General features: G+C 42.5%; 1 protein-coding gene across 1 annotated transcript; it reads left to right on the plus strand.

Moving 5' to 3' along the window:
- Positions 1–1734: 1734 nt before the first annotated feature.
- UBE2L3 (ubiquitin conjugating enzyme E2 L3) lies at positions 1735–19387 on the plus strand. Its single transcript, XM_066562550.1, has 4 exons — positions 1735–1831; positions 10211–10306; positions 13486–13672; positions 16508–19387. Exons 1-4 carry the CDS (start codon positions 1805–1807, stop codon positions 16660–16662), a joined length of 465 nt encoding a protein of 154 aa, XP_066418647.1. The 5' UTR covers positions 1735–1804; the 3' UTR covers positions 16663–19387.
- The last annotated feature ends 119 nt before the right edge of the window (positions 19388–19506 follow it).

Genomic DNA, 19506 nt, shown 5'->3' on the forward strand with positions numbered 1-19506 from the left:
AAATAAAGATGAGCTGAAGATATAAATAGAGTTTTGGCAAATAAAGAAATCAAGATAGTATCTGGAGCAGCTTGTTTTTAGTATTTGTAGACATCTGGATAATCCGTTGTAAGAACTCTTCTTCCAAGTTACCATGGTATCAGATTTAGGTATTTATACATTTCACAATCACAGAATCTGAACTAGTTCTTTTATCAGAAGTCAGCATTTTTAAATCTTCATCACCAGCATCCCACTTCAGCAGCACATCAAGAATCCTCAGAGAGTCTCTGCAGCTCCTGGTTTCTCACAGCCTGTGCCTGCCTGGCACGGGTGTAACTTCACCCAGAGAACTTCACCACAGGCTCTCTTTGCATCTCTCCACTGCTTCCTCATGAGGGTCTGCCTCTTTCAGCTTCCTCTGAGTCCATTTTCCTGGAGTAAATTGAATGCAAAAATCTTTACATATCCAATAGAATAAAGTTATCATGATCATCAAATATATTTAATAACTATTTACAAACTATTTCATAATATGCATATAAAGTAGGTGAGGATTAAGGTGTTTCTTATAGATGCAAGATAGCTTATTTCATTAACAAATGTTGATTGAGTTTTGTAGAAATAAGCACTGTATTAATGTAAATATTGATTAGCAAATAGCTTATTCAAGAACTAATTTTAAGATTATAATCCTGTGCTTCAAAATTAAAAACTTCTGTTGCATTTTTACAAGTTTTTGAAAGCCTGTAATAAGCATAACATTTCCTTTTTCAGGTTGTATGAGTCTGTAAAGTTTATTTTAGAGCTTAGAACTTTGTTGCTGACTTGTTCTATAGAACAAGTGTTAGATCAAATGAGGACATGAACCGACACAAGGGTGGGGGAAAGGGAAACTGAGATCACACATCCAGCAGTCCTGGACTAATTCCTGAGTACATTGGGTCAATGGAGAAGGTTTTAGGGAGCAAGTCAGGTACCTGAACACGGATGTCTGGTGGCATTTTAGATGTGATGTAGTAACTTATGTCCCATGTCCATGTAGTAACTTAAATCTGCCAGCCCTGTGTCTTGGATACCTGAGGACACCTGCACTGCTGCTGGATCCTGAGCATGAGAGCTGGGAGCAGCTAAAGAGCTCCACGAAGGGGCTAAAAGCACATGGCAAATGGCAAATGGCAGGATGGACTGCTACTGGCGGTGCATTTCTGCTCAAATGGCAGGATGGACTGCTACTGGCGGTGCATTTCTGTTCAAATGGCAGGATGGACTGCTACTGGCGGTGCATTTCTGCTCTCCCACAGCACTTTTCTGTCACAGAGCGTGGCAGGGCTGAGGCTGGACTGGGCTGCTCAAGGAGAGGTAAGGCCAAGGGTGCTTTCATCTGAGACCAGCAGAGCTGAGCATGGTTCTGTGGTCAGACACCTCTTGGAAAATCGCCCTTCTCTCTCCCTTCAGAGTGCCGGAAGAATGTAAGAAATAAAGCTTACGGGGGCTCTGAAGAGGACGTGGGCTTGTTTGAGAAAGCCTGTGACTACAGGTGGTTGTAGCCCCCGCCGAGGAAGATGGTACCGAATTTGGGGGATGCACAGTAAATAGAAAAAGGCACAGCAACACTTTTAAATCAGTGATTGGTGATTGAAAAGGCACCACCGAGACCTCAGGGCGGGGAGCGGAGCGGAGCGGAGCGGAGCCGAGCCGAGCCGAGCCGAGCCGAGCCGAGCCGAGCGCACGCCCCGCCCCCCCGCGCACCGCCCCAGGAAGCGCAGGGTTTAGCGGCCGGCCCGCGCCGCGATGCATTGTGGGGCGCAGCAGCAGAGCCAAGATGGCGGCCAGCAGGAGGCTGATGAAGGTAACAGCGCCGGGCAGGGCCGCCGGGCGGGTGGCTCCGGCTCCCGCGGCCGCCCCTCCGCCCCGGCCCCCTCCGGCAGCGCGGAGCCGCCTCCCCCGCCGCCCCCCGGCGGGGCGGCCTCCTCCGCGCCCCTCGGCGGCGCCCCGCGCCCTCACGGCCGGAGCGGGAGCAGCCGGCAGTCGGGCCGCGGCCGTGAGGGGCCGCGCCGCCCCCCCGCCGCCGCCGCCCCGCGCTCCGGCAGCGCCCCGCGGGCCCGGCTGCCGCCCGGGGCTGGGCGGGGGCGCCGGGCGGGCGCCGCGGGCCGCCCCGACCCCCTCGCTCGGGGGGCTTCAGGGTGACTAAGCAAAGAGGAAGGGACGGGGGGAAGGAAACGCCGCCGCCCGGGGCCGGGGCATCCCCGGGAGGGCGGGAGGGCTCGGCGGCCCTGCCGGGGGAGGCCGCGACGGGGAAGCGCCCTCTCCTCCCTCCCTGCGGGGGGAGGTTCGCCGCTCCCCCGCGCTCGCCCCGGTGAGGAACCGTCCCTAGGCGCCCGGGGATGAAATAATTTCGTTTTCGTTGTTTCGGAGAGTAACCTCTTCCTCGTATGAGTAAGAGGTTTATCACACAGAAACACGGACCTGAGTTCAGAAGTTTCTTCATTCGCTGCGGACGTGGTAATGTTTTTGTCTTCACTCTTATTTGTTCTGAACCATGGATGATACTTGGAAATGGAAACTCGGCCCCAGCTGGTAAAAGCTGCTCTTTTACCAAGAGCGCGTATAGTTTATGATTAAATACCACTCGGGTTTATGTTTCTCGTTATTTTCTTTGAGGAGGAAGGTACTTCTTACAAGGAAAATACTAACCATTGCCCCCAAAGCACACACATTTATTTTATGTGCTGTATATAATTGCCAATTAACATCCTAAACTGTAAGCAGCGAGGCTTGCCTAGGACACACTACATAGTAGCATAAAATTTATTCATCTGTAAAATGCTGTGGCAGAATCCAAATTTGCATGTGCAGTGTCTGTGGGGAAATCAATGGACTTTACAGGCCAGTCCTGAGAGGTGGAGGCAAAAGACCCCATAACTGTTGAGCAATGTTTCAGCCTTATTTAAAAACCTGCCCCTGTGGGGTGCAGAGTAACCCTCCACTGGGATTTAACAGATTCTTGGGTGATTCTGTTAAATTTAATCCTTTAATACCAGTTTTACAGCTGGCTTCAAGGCCCTGGACCCCCAGTAGGGTTGGGATTTCACCCGGACGTGTTCATGGCATGTCCGGAAGTTGCATTTCCTTGATGAGCAGATATATGAATAACCATTATAACTTGGGTATTTTAGAGGAAACCAATAGCTCAGCAGTGCCTCTATAAGACTCATTTTGTTGGTTTAAATATTCTATGGAGCATTTCAAAATGAAATAGTAGCTAGATTGTGTGCAGTGTCATTCATATGTATTAAAAATCAGTAGGTATAAACCTTTAATTGTCTTAAGGATCCTGGTGAGATGGAATTCATTTTTTACTTCATTTTTGATAGCTCTATATTTTCTCAGGGCTTTAGTATTATAATCACCATGTCTGTTGCTTTATACTCAAATAAGGTTTCCCTTAGTTTCAGACAAGATTAAATGGTTGTTTACTGTTTTTGTAAGGCAGTTATTCTTTCTGCTCTGAAATAATACATTAATTGTTCAAAAGCACATCACTACTCTGTTAGGAATCATATATATTTTCTTCTTTTTTATTGTTTATTTAAAATAGAAAATACAAATCTCAAAGGCAAGAAAAATGGTTCTTAGTATTTTCAATGCCTCTTGCTTTTTAGCCTCCCTCTTCATTTTTACTATACTTCTGAAACATTAGAATTTCAGTCTTACACTAAAATACACTAAAAAGGAGTTTTGAGAATGTGACCTTATTTTCTCAAAAATTGGTGTGGCAGTTGTTTTTTGGAGGGAGTGGTGTGGGAATGCAGGAGACATTGATAACTTACCTCTTCTATTTTCACTTTTGTTTCTGTTGCCTAATACCCGTGGGTTGTTCGTGTTTGTGTGGGTTTTATGCAGTTGAGGAGCCGTGGGCTGCTGTGTCCCACAGCTCGCAGAGGCTGTTAAATCAGCAGCTCCCTTCCTGCTCCGGGGAGTGGAGGCAGCCCAGGAGGCTCTGGCTCTGCCATTCATCTCGGCAGGAACAAAGTGGAGCTCTCGTAGGGATGATGTCATCGGGATTGCTGCAGCATGATGTGAAGGTCCAGGCTCACGTGTGTATCAGCCTAATATCACTGCTAAAGTCCCACGTTCACAGGTCCACTTGGATTTAAAGTCTTTCACTGTTGAAGTTTTGCAATTGGGAAGAGTCTTTGGGGTGTCTTTGTCAGGGTCTTGGAATGATGAGTGATTATAACTAAAGGAAATAGGGTTTTTCACTGTGTCAGTCAATTACCTTTAAAATAATTTAGGATAAGCATTAACTGTCTTTTCTTAGAGCTAAATAATCAAGCTTGTCTTTGATAAATGAGACCAAACCTTAAACCTTTCATAGCTATATAAAATTAAGCAATTCCTGTTTCCTTAAGGTCTTGCCAACATTTTGAAGTACTGCATTTTTTCTGGACTCAAGTCATGCATCATAGTTATTCATATTAATCACCATGGCTCAAAGAGACTGGATGCAGTACATCCATAATAACTCACTGGCTGCCTGTAGAAAACTGGGGGCCATGTCCACTGTCCAGGTGGGAATGGATGCCCTTTCCCACTTGGGGAAGCCATTTGCATCTTCAGTTCACAGACCTCTGTGTGAAACAAGCATTACCAATTTTGGTACATTGAACTTGTACCATCCAATTTTAAACAGGTATTCAGGTTATAAAGACAGCAAGATTGGCTTGTTATCTGAGGGTGTGTTTAAACAAATCACCTTCCCTAGGCCAAAGATCTTTTTTATGGCCTCTTTTTGCTGAGCTTTATCCCATCAAATGGTGCCACCTCACTGAAGTCCTGTCCCCTGATTCACAGCATCTCCATGGAGGTGTGCCCTTCCAGGAGTGCACTCAGCATAGCAAAAACGTGAAATAATCATGGCTAATGACTCATATTCCAGTGACATTGATCTGTGAGCCACCATTACACCTTTTTAAAGAGCCCTAGTTGTTGAATCCTGCTCCTTGTGAAATGTGAGCAGTGGAATGAAGCAGGCTTTGTCAAGGATGTGGTGTTGTGGACAGTCAGAGTTAAAACACACAAATATGGAGTGATTATATCAGGAGAGGATGTAAGGCTTCTCTTTGGAGGGGGCACTGGGCTTCATGGCCCTTTCTCATAGAAAGGAAATTGTCTCAGGCTCTCTGATGGGGAACACGGATCTCCCAGAGATCCAGGCCAGTGACTTCCAGAGGAGGCGGTGCCCAGTTGCCAGCTACTCTCATAGAAGAGGCCGTTCCTGCTGCTGGATCCAGGGCTGAGTGCTGTGTGGGGAGGGAGGCAGTGAGGGGTGCACAGGGAAGGCTGCTCTGTGCTGGACACTCCCGGTACTGCAGGGGCAGTGCTGTGTGGAGCTGGGCTGCACCTCCCACAGGGGTCTGGGTGCTTCTGGAGAAGGCTCTGCTGCCCCAGAGGGAGCTGGGCCTTCCATGGGGACTGCCAGGGATGCAGCTCAGCTGTCTGTGAGATCCATGCTTTGGTTCCCTGCAGTTTAGATGTTCAAAAGGATCTTTAGTGATAGAAATTGAAAATGGATTTAAAGAGTAAATAACACTTCACATAGGAAGTGAGATATATTGACAATTATTTTAACTTTATTGGTTTTACTCTGCTTCCATAGTTGCATAGTCAAACATTTATGCAACTGTTGAACTCCTCCATGATAAAACACAAACATAGGACCACACCCAGGTAGGTGGCCTGCAATCTCCAGGATGCTGTGGTCCTGTAAACACTGTAGTGCTCCCAAATAAAGAGATTTTAAACAACTCTGATACTTGAAAAATAATGATAAATTGATCCAAACTTCAGTTCTTAGTAACAAGGGAAATATGGTTTTGAGCAACATATGATTGTCCTTAGGCAGAAGTGAGAATACGGATGCATTTTCACTTTTTGAAACTGGGAATTGACAAAAAGATTTTTAATTAAATGAAAATACTTTGCCAAAAAGTAGAATTGTTCAGTCAATAAGGCATGAGTATACAGGGTTGTAATGTTGCAAAGGAAACTTACTGCTGATTCTTAAAAGAACTAAATTCTATTTCTGTTTTGGGTTGGATTTGTGATGGATTTTTTTGTGTGGTAGAATCAGATTTTAAGGTGTTTTAAGACTTCTCTGTGCTGTTAATGCAGAAAGTGAAACTAGCCAGTTCCTGATCAGTGTTTTGGAGCTTTTTTTAACTTACAGGCATTTTTTAGAGAATGTATTCATAAACAGATAAATATAAGTTGTAATAATGATTTTGGGTTCTTTCAGGAGGCTTTTGGTTTTATTTGTGAATTTAATAGTATTCTGGGCTTGATGCAGAACTTACTCAAGTCAGTATGAGCTCTTACACTTATTCCCATATTCTGGGATTGTACTCTTACAAGTATTTGCCTTCACTGCATTTTCCTATCTGGCTTGGGTTTATAGACAACTCCCAAAACTTGAAAGATGAGTGGACAAAACAGTTACAGGATTTTTTAAAGATTTAGTTACATTTTAAAGATTTAGCTACATAGGTGCCACTTTTCTTTCTACTTTAAAACATTTAATTTTTGATTTGAACAGCCCAAATGATTACACAGTATTGAAAATTACAATTCTAAACCTTTAATATATGAGAAGTAGTATGTACTTTTATGACTACCTTCAGCATGATATGCTTGAGGATCAGGTGCCACCTCTGAAACAGTGTTTTCTCCATTTCGTGTGCTGTGTATAACACTTTGTTTGAACATTTCCAAATTACAAACATCATGTCTCAAGAGAGCCCCATGAACATTCAGACATTTCATTTTTTCAAGTGGATAAACCAATGCAGCAAGGTCACATGCAAGGTTGATAAAGGAGTGGGGAATGAAGATTGATTTAAATTCTTACTGCAGTCATCCAACCTTTAGTTACGCTCATCCTGTGCTCCTTTAATTATGTTACTTGACAAAATTAGGGGGTGGAGGACAAGAAAAGGAATTAATCTATTTACTGTCTGCCTAGACTCATAAGTATTACTTTGAAATAAATATCTGGACTGTATCTTTTTACCTCAAAGTAGTTTTTGTCCCTTTGGAGTTGCTCAAGCCCGTGTTAAAGGTATTGTTAGCTTTTAATCTGTGCTGCTTGAAAGTATTTGGTAGCTCATTCACTTTTTTAACAGTACTCGTATACTGCAGTGTCTGCCTGCATAGCCCTGAGGCAGTTAGATCTTTATTATGGGTTTTGGCAGTTTCCAGAAGGAAAAAAAACCAAAACAACCTCCCCTCACACCCTTAAATTGTGTGTGGTGAAGGTCCTACCACTCCTGAAAGCAGCAGGGCTTGGGTAGTGTTACACTGCCCTTGTGGGGAAAAGCTCTTGGTGAAGAGCTCCAGCATGGAGTCGATTCACTTGGAGTGACTCTCTGAAGCACTCCTAGGATAGGAAAAGTAATTTCTAGTGCAAATTTCAGTCTGTCTAAGGCCGTGGTTCAGGTGCGTGCCCTGCTGAGGTGGCTGCATTGTCCCTGACCTCTGCAGCCCTGGCTGCTGCTGCCCCTTCATCCCCGGCTGTCCCTGCACAGCTGTCAGCTCCTCCCGCGGGAGAAGGGCACAGCACAGGCCTGACACACTCCACTCATTACCACAGCTTTGCTTTTGGAAGTGGTTTCCTGCTAAGGCCTCTCATGACATTTTAAAGAGGAAGATGGCCTGAATAATTTTTGTTTAGTTCTTTAGTGCCTCTGTACTGTTTAATTCCCTCTCTCATATGGTGGGCTTGAGAAAAAGTGGGAAACAATTTGCATATTTATTTTAACTTTTCATTGATGGCATACAAAGTTTTACAATTTTACAATTATCTCTGTATGGCATTCTTGCATTTCTTTATTCACCATACAATTTTTTAACCTGAATCTAACTATAAAATGTAGGTCTTTAATTTTCCAGCAATGTGAAGCTACACTTTTCTGATTTGTTGTATTAGTTTAATAGCATACCTGAATTACAGAGTCATAGTCCTTCCTTTTTTTTTTTTGCATCTGGACAATTGTTCTCTGGGCCAGCAGCAGTACAATGCTGTTGTCTGAACCTGGGACAAAAGCTCCTGGAAGCTGCAGTCCCACTGGGCACAATGGGGGAGATTTCTGTCATATGCATAATGTTTTTACTTTAGTAACTAGAAAATAGTCTAAACCCATTTTCCTTGTCTTCTTTTAGAATGGAGGCACTTGTGATGATGCACGTTTCTTCATGCTTAAATACCTACTGCTTGGTTAGCTTATGTTGTTCCCAGTGTTTGGTATGTCCAGGTAGTGTGGAGTGGAATTGATTCCTTTGGCTGCTGTGGGCAGTGCTTTGCCAGCACCTCGCAGGTCTGTATGTGACAGGAGTGAGCAGCAAACTCAGTTCAGAGCAGGTCCCTGCCCCGTCAGGACCCGCCCGGCTCTCCCTGCTCTGCTCCTTTGTGCAGGAGCACTCACAGCAAGGCACCGTGGGGATTTGCACTCTGAGTGATGGTAAAGCACCTCTAGAGCTGCAATCATAAAGCTTATTGTCTTTTGAATATTTTGGTTTGCTCTCTATCCCTATAAATATGACTCATGGGATTATTGGGGGGGGGGGTTATGTTTTCCTGCTCTAAGGAAATAGGATAATCCTCTTAGCTCTTCAAAAAAACCACCCAAACTGTCTGTGACATTGCATAAATCGAGCAGCAGTGGAATTTGGGATTAATCCATGGGTCTAGACTAAGAAGTCAGTGTTAGTGTCATGAAGATAGTGTTAGGCATCAATTAGTATCCAAGGCTCCAAGGTTAAACTTCTGTGTTCAGAGTATGCTCTTGCTTCAGTAGGTGCAGTGGGCAGGAATATAAATGTTCATTTACTGATATGGGGCTGTGGCTGTCCTGATTTTTGTTTCACATGCATTTGGAATTCTCCTTTTCCCTTTGGGTTTGAATTTTATCATGATGCTGAATTTGTGCAAGAGGTTACTGCAAGTATGAAATCTGCCAGTCAGGTGCAGGAAGGTTTGGTCCAAGATGAACATAGAGCTATTTTGGAAGGCAAACCACGGACAGCACTTGTAGCAGGAAAACTGATTGGTTTTGTTTTTCATTGTGTAGTGTCTTTGCTTTTAATTGGTGGGTTTATCATAATTATATCCAGCCTAATTTTGCAAGACACCTGCAGCCAGTGCAGAGCTGAGCACTGTCAGAGCACCCTAGTGCTGCTGTATAAGCAACATTTTTCCTAACCTATGCAGCCACCAGGCATGTGATGCAGTTTTGAAAGCACTGGGAAACTTTTATGTTTTGCTGTGGATGATTTTTGAATTCATATTTCATTAAATTCTCTTTAAAGATAAAATGGCAGAGTTCAACCACAAAGGACTGTAATTGTTGTGGAGGAAATAAAAGTGGAACCTTGAGGTGTTTCTTTTGAGGTCTTATGAAATACTCCAGGAAGCAGTCCCTACAGTAGGGCTTATATGTCATTTTAAATACAAAAATGCTGAAATACTTATTTTGGTGATACCTGGTTCACAAACTGATTAAAATAGTTTGACTGGTGCAGAGAGATAACCTTGCTCAAGACTGATACAGCTTTAAAGAGAGGAATCCTAATGTGTACTGTGAGCTTTGAGGTACTAAACAGAGAGAAAGCTGAATCTTTTCAAGTTACTGCTCTAAACAAGGCTTGATTGATATTTTTCTGGGTTTGGATCAATTTAAGCTGTTCATGCAGGAATTTGCTCATTTTCAGTTGAAATAATTGGCCTGTTCCTTGGTTTTATCCCTGTTTAAAACTATTATGAAATAGTTCTTCCAAATCACTGCTCTGCTTCACACAAGCCCTAAGATGCATTTTATTTCTGCACCTCACAGTATTGTTAATAGTCTGTTACCAAAGCCACTGATTTACATTTGAGATACAAGGACATTTTTAAATGTAGTTTTTTAATCTTCTGCTTCATTGTGTCTATAATGATGTTAATAACAAGATATTTTTGTGTTTTCCTCACATATCAGAAAATAAGAGTTTTGGTATCTCATCTCAGAGAATTTTACTTTTTACAGGTGCAAAATTTTATTTCTTATTTGTGTGGGTTGCCACACCACTAATTAAAGAAAATCACATTGACCTTTAAGCATTTTGAAAAATAAATGTGAGCCTCTTGCTTAATCCAGTTATTAACTTACACTTAACACTTTGCTTTGCTTTTCAGGAGCTTGAAGAAATTCGCAAATGTGGAATGAAAAACTTCCGTAATATCCAGGTTGATGAAGCTAATTTATTGACCTGGCAAGGGCTTATTGTTCCTGTGAGTATAGACTGTTCCTTATGAGCTTTAAAATAAAATGAGGATCATTTGTATCTCATAAATCCATAGCTCAGTAGTGCTGCTGGTGACCATGAAATAATTCGTTATTGTGGGCCTGGGCTGACACACGGCTGGAGCTCTGTGGTGGCACTGGGCTGCTGGGAGAGGTGTTGGAAGGGGAAGCAGTGAAGTTTCATTTTACATTAAGCCTAAAATAAAAAATCTACATGATCACAGGAAAAACAAAGGATGTATGAAATACTTTTACTCCTTAATATGTATTTTTTTTAATTTACTAGTTTTATTACTAGGATAAAACTGGGTATTGGGAAAAATTTGATGCAAGGAAAAGGTTTGGATTTTCTCAAGTGAGCTCTTTAAAAGAAAGTAGTATCTTTGTTTAGGCATTAGTTAGTGCCAAAATAAACTTATTTTACTTAATTTTTTTTAAAGCACTACAGTCTTCTTAAAGCATGTTTGATTGAAGTAGGTAACCATTTTATTAGTCAAGTAGAGAGGGATTTGTTATGAAGGGGAAAGCAGAAAATATGATGTGTTGATTTCTTGGTTGAAAGTCCACTTGGATTTTCACCTCTTGTGTTTCCCACAGCTGTGGCCCATAGCAGTGGGAAATGGCTGGCTTGGTTCTTGGAGCTATTTTTAGTCTGCAGCAATAGGGGATGGGCCATGGGGGCAGCAGTTGTGGTTTTCTGTGGGTGGTGCCAGAAAGCTCCCCAAGCAGTGTAAGTCTGTCTTTTTATTCGATGAGTAACACTTGGAGCCATCTCTGCAGTGCCTGTGCCTCGTTAGTCAGAGGCTGCTCTGGAGCTCACATGGCACAGGCTGAGGTAATGGCTGGGTGGTTCCACTTTAAATGCTGTGGAATACATTCAGTTTGCTGTTTACTTACCTGCCTGCAAGTGATTCCTTGCAGTGGCTGACACTGCTCCTGCAAACAAAGCAAATGGGATCTGACACTGAAATTTGACAGAGCTGAGGAACACCTCCCTTTAATCAGTCACTTTGTGGTTCATGTGTAACAGTTTAGTGATTTGATAACACTTTGAAGCAGTATAGGGTTGGTAAATATGACTAATAAAACAAAACAAACAAAATACTTGTTTACTCCTGTTAAGATTAGGAATGTGTGGTGTACAGCAGCTATTTTTAACAGTTTCTGCTCCACTGAGGATGAGCATGGTGTTTGTTTTGCAGAGCTTTGCAGCATCACAAGTGTTTAAATGCTGGTGCAGTGAACTGTGCTCCAGACCTGCCTTTTGATTTGTAATATGTCCTGTTACAGGGGAAATAGCCTCAAATTCCCTGCTGGTATAGTTAAGGGGGAATTTTGTTATGAAATTACACTTCCTATAGTAATTTCAAATTTGTTGTTTGTGTTCAAAGAGTAGTGGAAGTTTTTATTCTGAGGTTATGCTATAGATGTTTTAGTGTTACTGTCTCTTTAGCTATTTTTGGTACCAGAGTTGATGGCTTATAAATGCAATACATGAGCTTATTGAAAGTTAAACTTTTTTCTCTGTGTTTTTGCTTCACATGCTGTTACCATTTTAGCAGTTGTTGTTACTTAGGGTTTAAAGACACATACTGCAGTAGGACTAACCAGTTACTGATTATTAAATGCTATAACTGGGCATTTCTTGGTCAGCTGCTTAACAAAGGTGTGAAAAATAATGCTTATTAATTTTAATAGTGTTCACACAGAATTGAGACGCAAATTGAAGATAGCTGGTCAACTTCTTTTCCTGCTCTAAATTGTAGAATGAAGTAGTTTGTGTCCTGTGGGTGGCCAAGGTACACTGTTTGTTTGATTTCAACATCAAAACAAGACTGGTAGCCCAGGCTCCTTGTTCATGTAAGAGGCACAGTGGAAAAAAATGGATGTTTTTAAGGCAGGTCACTTCTTGTGTCAGTTCAGTGAACATCCTCACAAATTACAGCACATGATGAGGAAAGAACAATTGAGCTATGGGGGAAGAGGGCAGTGACTGCCTAAGTTGTCACCACCACCACAAGTTATTAGTTCAACTTGCAAAGCTTTTAGGATTGCTTGGGTAAAAAGTGATTTTAAAGCCACTGTAGTTGCCTCTCCCCCTGGCAGAAACTGTGCTATATTTCTTACAAACACACAGCCAAATTCTTCACATGGGTGAGCCTAAAATTAAATGTTTTCTGTTGACAAATATTTTAATGGAACACTCCCCACCCCCAAGTATTGATAAATTCTGGAGCAGAATTGATTGCAGGGAAGGGTCTGGTTGCTAATGAAGAATGTGTGTGATTATACTTTACACCAACTGGGAGCTCTCATCCTTTGATTCTTGTTCTTGTGTTTGGAAAGGCTTCATTCCATAGTTACTGTTTTCAGTGCAGAATGGTATTTTCATAGGCTTTAAATGTAGCAGTGGTTTATTTTTGTTCTGCCTCTCTTGTGCAGTATCTGAAGCATCAGTATCAATAGTCTAACAGGTTTTTCTTAGTGAAATTCTGGGCATTGTTTTTTCTGTTTCAGCATGAAGAACTGCTTTGCTCACTTCACAGATCTCTCATCCTGCTCCTTCAAAACTGATCTGATAAGAGTGGGTGCTAAAACTGCATACAAATTCAGAATGTTCTCATCAGCAAACACAGTGAATATCTATCTTTAGTACCAATGAATGCTCAGCAGATTTTTGTGTAGTCAGCACAAAAACATTCTCGAAACATTTAGGGAGATCTGACAAACCAAATTGCTTTGCTGTTCATGCCACCATGTTGTGAGACACACAGAATAACTGTTCAAAAACCCACTTCCCTTGTCAGGCTTGCTGTTTGTGTCTTGGAAGGGCTTTACTCTGTTTTTTTGAAACATAAAACTACTTACTAGAGAGGGCCTTGAGTTGGATGTAAATGGAGCTGGATGCTTTCTTACCCATGGAAATGTCAGAAATGTAGGACAATGGCAACCTGCTTTTTCCAGGGTGGATGCAAACTTGCAGCTTGTATTGCCTCTCACATGGGTTTTGATGTTTCCTGACACATAAACCTGGCAGTAGTGTTGGTAAAATGCCTTTCAGAGAGGTCATTGAAGAGATCAATGAAATCCAAGTCTGTAGATGCTGCTTTTCACTTGTGTCCATTAGCATGTGCCACATTCTTGACACTCTGCCTTCTTGTTGCAGGACAATCCTCCATATGATAAAGGAGCCTTCAGAATTGAAATCAACTTCCCAGCAGAATATCCATTCAAACCTCCTAAGATTACATTTAAAACAAAGATCTATCACCCTAACATCGATGAAAAGGGGCAGGTTTGTCTGCCAGTAATTAGTGCTGAAAACTGGAAGCCAGCAACCAAAACTGACCAAGGTAGGACTCCATGTGGAGAAAGAACTGGGTACTGAAAAACTTTGTGGTGTTTGAATTTAAAGCTAATAACGTTTCACTTGTCAGTTTCCCAATGCTCTGAGGATATATTCATTGTAAGGTTTGTGTCATGAATCACGTGTTGAGCACAGAGTACAACTTGTGGAACCTCATTTTGTTACTGGAATGGGAGGTGCTGGCACTGAAGTGGCATTTCCACCTCCAGGAAACCACAAAACTCTTGGTCTTCATGACTAAGGAGTTTATTAAGGAAGTGTCCTCAGCATACTTTAAAATTTTGCTGGTGGTTCATGTGAGGGTTATGCTGTGTTTCTTTTTAAACAGCGACTTTAGAATCCAAAGCTGTTCAGTAAATTCCTGGATGTTTGAAAGGCAAGGTCTAAAACCTCAAGGTTCTGTATATTTTATAATGTGCCATGTGGTTCAGTGATTTGAACATATGGCTTGAAATATCATGGGAGTCATAAACAGAATCTGAGATGATACTACAGATTAACTTGTAAACTTAAAAGATCTTTGCTGTCAGGCTTGCTGTGTAGAGTGTCTTTGATAAAGAATCTAAATATTGTAAGGAAAAAAGTTTTGTCAAGTTCTGTGGCAGACTTAAGTGTAATATAAGTAGGTTTTTTCCTGTTGTTGCTTGCATCAGTTGTTGGGGTGAGAACTTTGTGTTGTCTGGCAGGTGATAATTAGTTGAGTATTAAGCTTTAAGTTCCATAAGAGAAAATACTTTCCCCTTCCAGGCTCTTCTTAAAGGTTATTTTCACATGATCTGTGTTCCTGATAGGAAACAATGCTGTACTTAAGATACCTTTTTCTGTTTATCCCTGTGTGCTAAAGAAGGTACTTCTGGTTGTGTGATCTTGCCCAAAGACAAAACAGGAGAATTGCAGTTGTTTTAGAAGAGATGAAGCAGCTGAATGTTGGTGAATATGGAGGTGGCAGCAGAGAGAGCCTGTGAAATAGGACTGCTGAGAGCTTGGATTTGTTGTAGATTTATCCCTGATTTTACAGGACAAAGGCCCTCAGGAGGGAGGAGATGGAAAGAACAAGTGGAAGGTTTCTGTTGTGTTCCACACCTGAGCAGCTGTCTTGGTGCTATCAGCCTTTGCTAGTTAACTAAAGAACTTACACGTCTCTACCCAGCTTGAAAAACAAGCTGTCATTAGCTGGAACTCCTGAAACAATTGTTTGCATGCAGAAAATAGTCAGTGTCTCCCTGAGAAGTAGCAACTCCCTTTTTATCTGAGAGAGTGAATAAAAGCTGTGCTAAAATCAGAATTTGGAACCAATCCTGACTATCAAATATTGCAAACCTCTCATGGTCTGCTGTGTGTGGTTTTTTGTTTGTCTTAACTCTTTCTTCAAGTTGTTTTAACGTCAACATCTGTTGTTACTACATGGTTGTATGAACCTGTGACACTGTTACTGAAACCCTGCTTAAATGTCTATTCCTTTTCCTTCAGATTTCTTCTTCACTGAAAAATCACTCCTAGCTTTTCTCAATGAAGTAATGTGGCATCATTAGTACAGCATCAAAGTGATTGGTTTTGCTCACACAGGTGTCAAAAAATGAAGCAATTAAGTTCATCATAAATCACTAACTTACCTTTTGCATACTAAATGTACATCTTACTGCTGCACTTTTTGTTAATTTATGCTTAATATTAAAAACAACTGTTAATGGCAGGATAATTTTCAAACTCTGTGACTATTGAGGCAGCTCCTGTTCTGCCAGGCCTGTTTTTTCTGGCTTGTTACTGTTACTAAGGTTATTGAACACACATTTCCTCTGTAGTGTTTCTGCATGCTTTGATCAGTGAGAAGGGATTGCCCCTCAGTGTTTCTGCTGTTTTCAGCAATGTGATGGCAGTTGCTCTAAGGCAGGACTGGTGAGTTACTGTGAAGGAAGCTGGTATCAATTCTACATTCCTTAGATAGTTTGTTGCAGTTTAAACTTGGATTTGTGCTAAGAAATGCTTTTGTTCTGCAGTTTAGAGACAAATGTTGGATTTGAGTTTGGCTTTGAGTATTTGTTTTGAGGATCAGTGCCCCAAACAAAGCCACTCTGGTGTTCCAGCATCTGCTGGAGTGACCATCATTGTATGAACTTCATTCCTGCCCAGAGGAAAATGTAGCAGTGAGTGGCACTGTGGGGTGTGAGGTTCACTGTGTAAATGTCAGGTGCACTTCCATTTCCTGAAGAGTGACTTTTCTTCAGAAAGTGACAGGGACATTGGTGACATTGCTGTGAGCACCTTGCCACTCTCACCCTGCTGTTTGCCCAGTACATCTCTACTGGTGGCTGCCTTGGGAAGTTGAGAGTAAAGGGAAGACATGCCTGCTGTTCATAGATGTAAGAAATAAAGCTGGAAAAAAGGGTTTCCAGAGGAGGGTCAGTCACAGCTGTGTCCCTGTGACAGGTGCTGGGAAATGCTTCATGGTGCAAATTCCATCTTCACCAAATCCCTTCAGGGAGGGAACCTGTCTGAGGACTTCAATTCGTTCTCAGCCATAGGAGAGGATTTTAGATGGGATGCCAATTACATGGGAAATGATTTGTAGTGCGCTTTGGTCTCCATTCATGTTGATTTTGTTTACAAATACCATTTTCTGGTGTTCATTCATGGTCATTGAGCTAAATCTTGGCATATCACTGCAGCTTACTCACGCCCTGCACTTGAAAAGGCCCGAGATTTATGGGGATGTATTTAAATGCAGTTAAAGCTCTTTCCTTACAGGGGAATTTTGCTTACATTTTGATTTTGAAAAATGACCCATCTAAGTCTCTGACGGTGTTTATACTTCTTTTGACAGTAATCCAGTCCCTCATAGCACTGGTGAATGATCCACAGCCCGAGCACCCCCTCCGGGCTGACCTAGCTGAAGAATACTCTAAGGACCGTAAAAAATTCTGTAAGAACGCTGAAGAGTTTACAAAGAAATATGGTGAAAAGCGACCAGTGGACTAAAATCTGACACAAGTGCTGTCAGCAACCTATGATAGAAGATCGGAGCAGTGCATTTGAGACACCCCGTAAAGCAGGACTCTATGGAAAATTGACAAGTGCCACCTTTTGGTGTGAACTTGTGGCTGTTACTAACTTTCTACAGTTTTCTTAATCAAAAGTGGGCTAGGTAACCTGTAAAGAAAGGATTAAAATTTAAGATGTTCTAGTTCTGCTTTCTTTGTTTAAAAATCACTGCTTCAATATACTTTAAAGTATGCTGTTTTCTTTTTCTTGTCAGAATTTATCAAAAATATCTTAGACTTATATTCTGCCCTTAAATTGAAAAGGTTGTGGCTGTCATTTCTTATTTTTCCTTGCAGTTCCCACTATCTTGAGTTCATTCATTGAATTTTAACCCCCTCCTCAAAGTGATGTCTTAGGAAAAATATCCCAGTTCCGGCAGAAAATGATTGAGTGTTTGGCAGTTTAATCTACTTTTCTTTCTAAATGTTGCACTGTGCTTTGTGGGACTTGTTGCAAGTTCCCCTGAACTTCAGTTTGTAACATAATAAACAAAATCCAACCCTCAAAACCAATCAGAAATAATGTCTGGGTCTGATGTAAATCTGGCCAATGTCTATTAAACAGGGAAATCCAAGTTTTTGTGTGCATCATTGAATTAGAATACGGCTTAAGTTCTGCTCTTGGAAAACTTTGGAAAAAAAATCTGTAGCAAACAAGTAGTAGAACGTGATTGCAAACTTCCTTCACTTCTATCTTTAATACCTATGCAGAGTAGTGGGAAACATGCACAGAACAACATTGCAACCAATTCAGGAGAGTTCCAGAAATCGGGGACCAAGAGGTACCAAAGTTACAAACTGTCTTTTGAATTTAAAATAATTATTTTGGAAAGGTTAATTTTGAATTCAAGAACTCAATCTGACAGCACTGCTGTCCTGTCCTCTCTGAACGTTTTCCCTCAGAATGCGTCAGGAGCATCTGTGTTTGTGGGAGGGCCCTTGGGCTGTTCCCAGCCCCAGCACGGCTGCCAGGCCAGGCCTGAGCACTAAGGTGGGGCAGAGTGTGCTTGGCTGCTGCTGCTGTGTTCAGCACACGGGGCAGGGCTGCAGTGAGTGCTCAGTGTGGTCAGTCCAGCAGCTTTGCAGGGCTGCAGTGAGTGCTCAGTGTGGTCAGTCCAGCAGCTTTGCAGGGCTGCAGTGAGTGCTCAGTGTGGTCAGTCCAGCAGCTTTGCAGGGCTGCAGTGAGTGCTCAGTGTGGTCAGTCCAGCAGCTTTGCAGGGCTGCAGTGAGTGCTCAGTGTGGTCAGTCCAGCAGCTTTGCCAGGCAGAGCCGTCCTGTGGCTGCCCCGGGGCGCTCCTGCGCATGCTGAGGGAAAGGACAGGGAGCCTTTCCCTTCAGAGCTGAGCATCCTTTGCCTGTCTCTGCTGCTTCTGCTGCCTTTCCTCCCTAGCCCAGAATGTGATCCTAGCTCCACAGTCAAACTGCCACACAGTCAACCTGCTGTCTCCCCTTCTGCAGCTGGGCTCTGCTACTGAGTGAATGGATTATTTCCAGAGATCCATCAGTATCTGGGAGCACATATCATTTCGATGTGCAGGAAGCTGAGTTGAAATAACCCTGACACCTAGGTGGTTGCCTATACTCCTAAGTTCAGTTTTAATACAGCCTCCGCCTTTGCAACCTTTCAGAACTAGTGTGTCAAGCAGTAGATCTCTCTTGGTTTTAATGTCTTGTGTATTTGCTATTTCCTTATTCGTCCCTCTCCTCTGGCTTTCATTTCCAATTTAGTGTAAACAATGACAGCCCAGTACCTCACCTCTGTTGAAAGTAAATTTTTTTATGAGTTAGGGAGCTAAGAAATTTTATGTTTAAGTGTTCTTAGACAGATTCTTTGGCAGGTAAATAAAGTTAAACCACATTCACCTTATTTACGGAAACTTGCATTTCCTAAGTGTTTTCAGGCTTGTGAGAGCACTATTACCAAATTTTCACATCTTTGTGTCTTCATTTGCAGAAAGTTGGTACTGATTTTGTTTCATTCACGCTCACTCAGATTCATAATAAAATAATGCCAAATTATCTGTCAAACTGAAGTGTGTAACTTCTGCATCACCCTAGTCACTGTACCTTTGATCATGTCTGTTGGCATGGAAACTTACCATCCTCTAAATTTTATTTGAAACAAAATTGTAGCACTAGTTTGCCGCCCTCGTTGCTACTCAATAGTTACTCTGTGGTTGTAAAGCCTCTCAGGTCAAAGACTGCGCCGTCTGCCTGGCTGTGCCCGGATGCCGCAGAAGGGACGGAAGGGCTGCGGTGCCCGCGGGAGCTGCGGCTGAGCCGCGCCAGCCGCTCCCTTCCAGCTGCAGAGCTCACACGAAGACAGATCTCGCTATCAGTTCTCTTGGTGTGTTCTTCATAGTCCAATTGCTAAACTGAGACGTGTAAACAAAGTGCTGGCGCGTGTCTGGGGCAGCCTCTGAACAAAGGGATCCGGCACCTGTGTGGCTGAAGGCTGAGGAGGAGAAATCCAAGTGCGAAGTCCTAGGATAACTCAGGAAATCAAGCTCTTGTTCTCTCTGGTTCCCTAAGCCATGCTGAATTTTAAACGTGCGGTTGAACATCCACAATGAAAGCAGCGCACTGGTGAAACTACACCCAGGAGTACTGGTATAGGCTTTCTGCAAGTCCATTCTGCTACCCTAATAAAAATTGCTCTCAAAGGCTTTGTGGCATGGTTTTATTTTCACAGAAGTCTGGGAATTAACTGGGATTGTAGTAGTGTTTTAATTTCAACTTGGGTTGTCTTTAAAGCTTTCACAGAACTACTGAGAAATTTCCT

The sequence above is a fragment of the Molothrus aeneus genome, chromosome 18 (assembly GCF_037042795.1).
Source record: "Molothrus aeneus isolate 106 chromosome 18, BPBGC_Maene_1.0, whole genome shotgun sequence".
NCBI lineage: Eukaryota > Metazoa > Chordata > Aves > Passeriformes > Icteridae > Molothrus > Molothrus aeneus.

Coding starts and splice junctions, on each gene's coding strand:
- UBE2L3 (XM_066562550.1), top strand. CDS start 1,805: ATGGCGGCCAGCAGGAGGCTGATGAAG. Junction 1,832..10,210: donor CCAGCAGGAGGCTGATGAAG/GTAACAGCGCCG, acceptor TTTGCTTTTCAG/GAGCTTGAAGAAATTCGCAA. Junction 13,673..16,507: donor AGCAACCAAAACTGACCAAG/GTAGGACTCCAT, acceptor TTCTTTTGACAG/TAATCCAGTCCCTCATAGCA.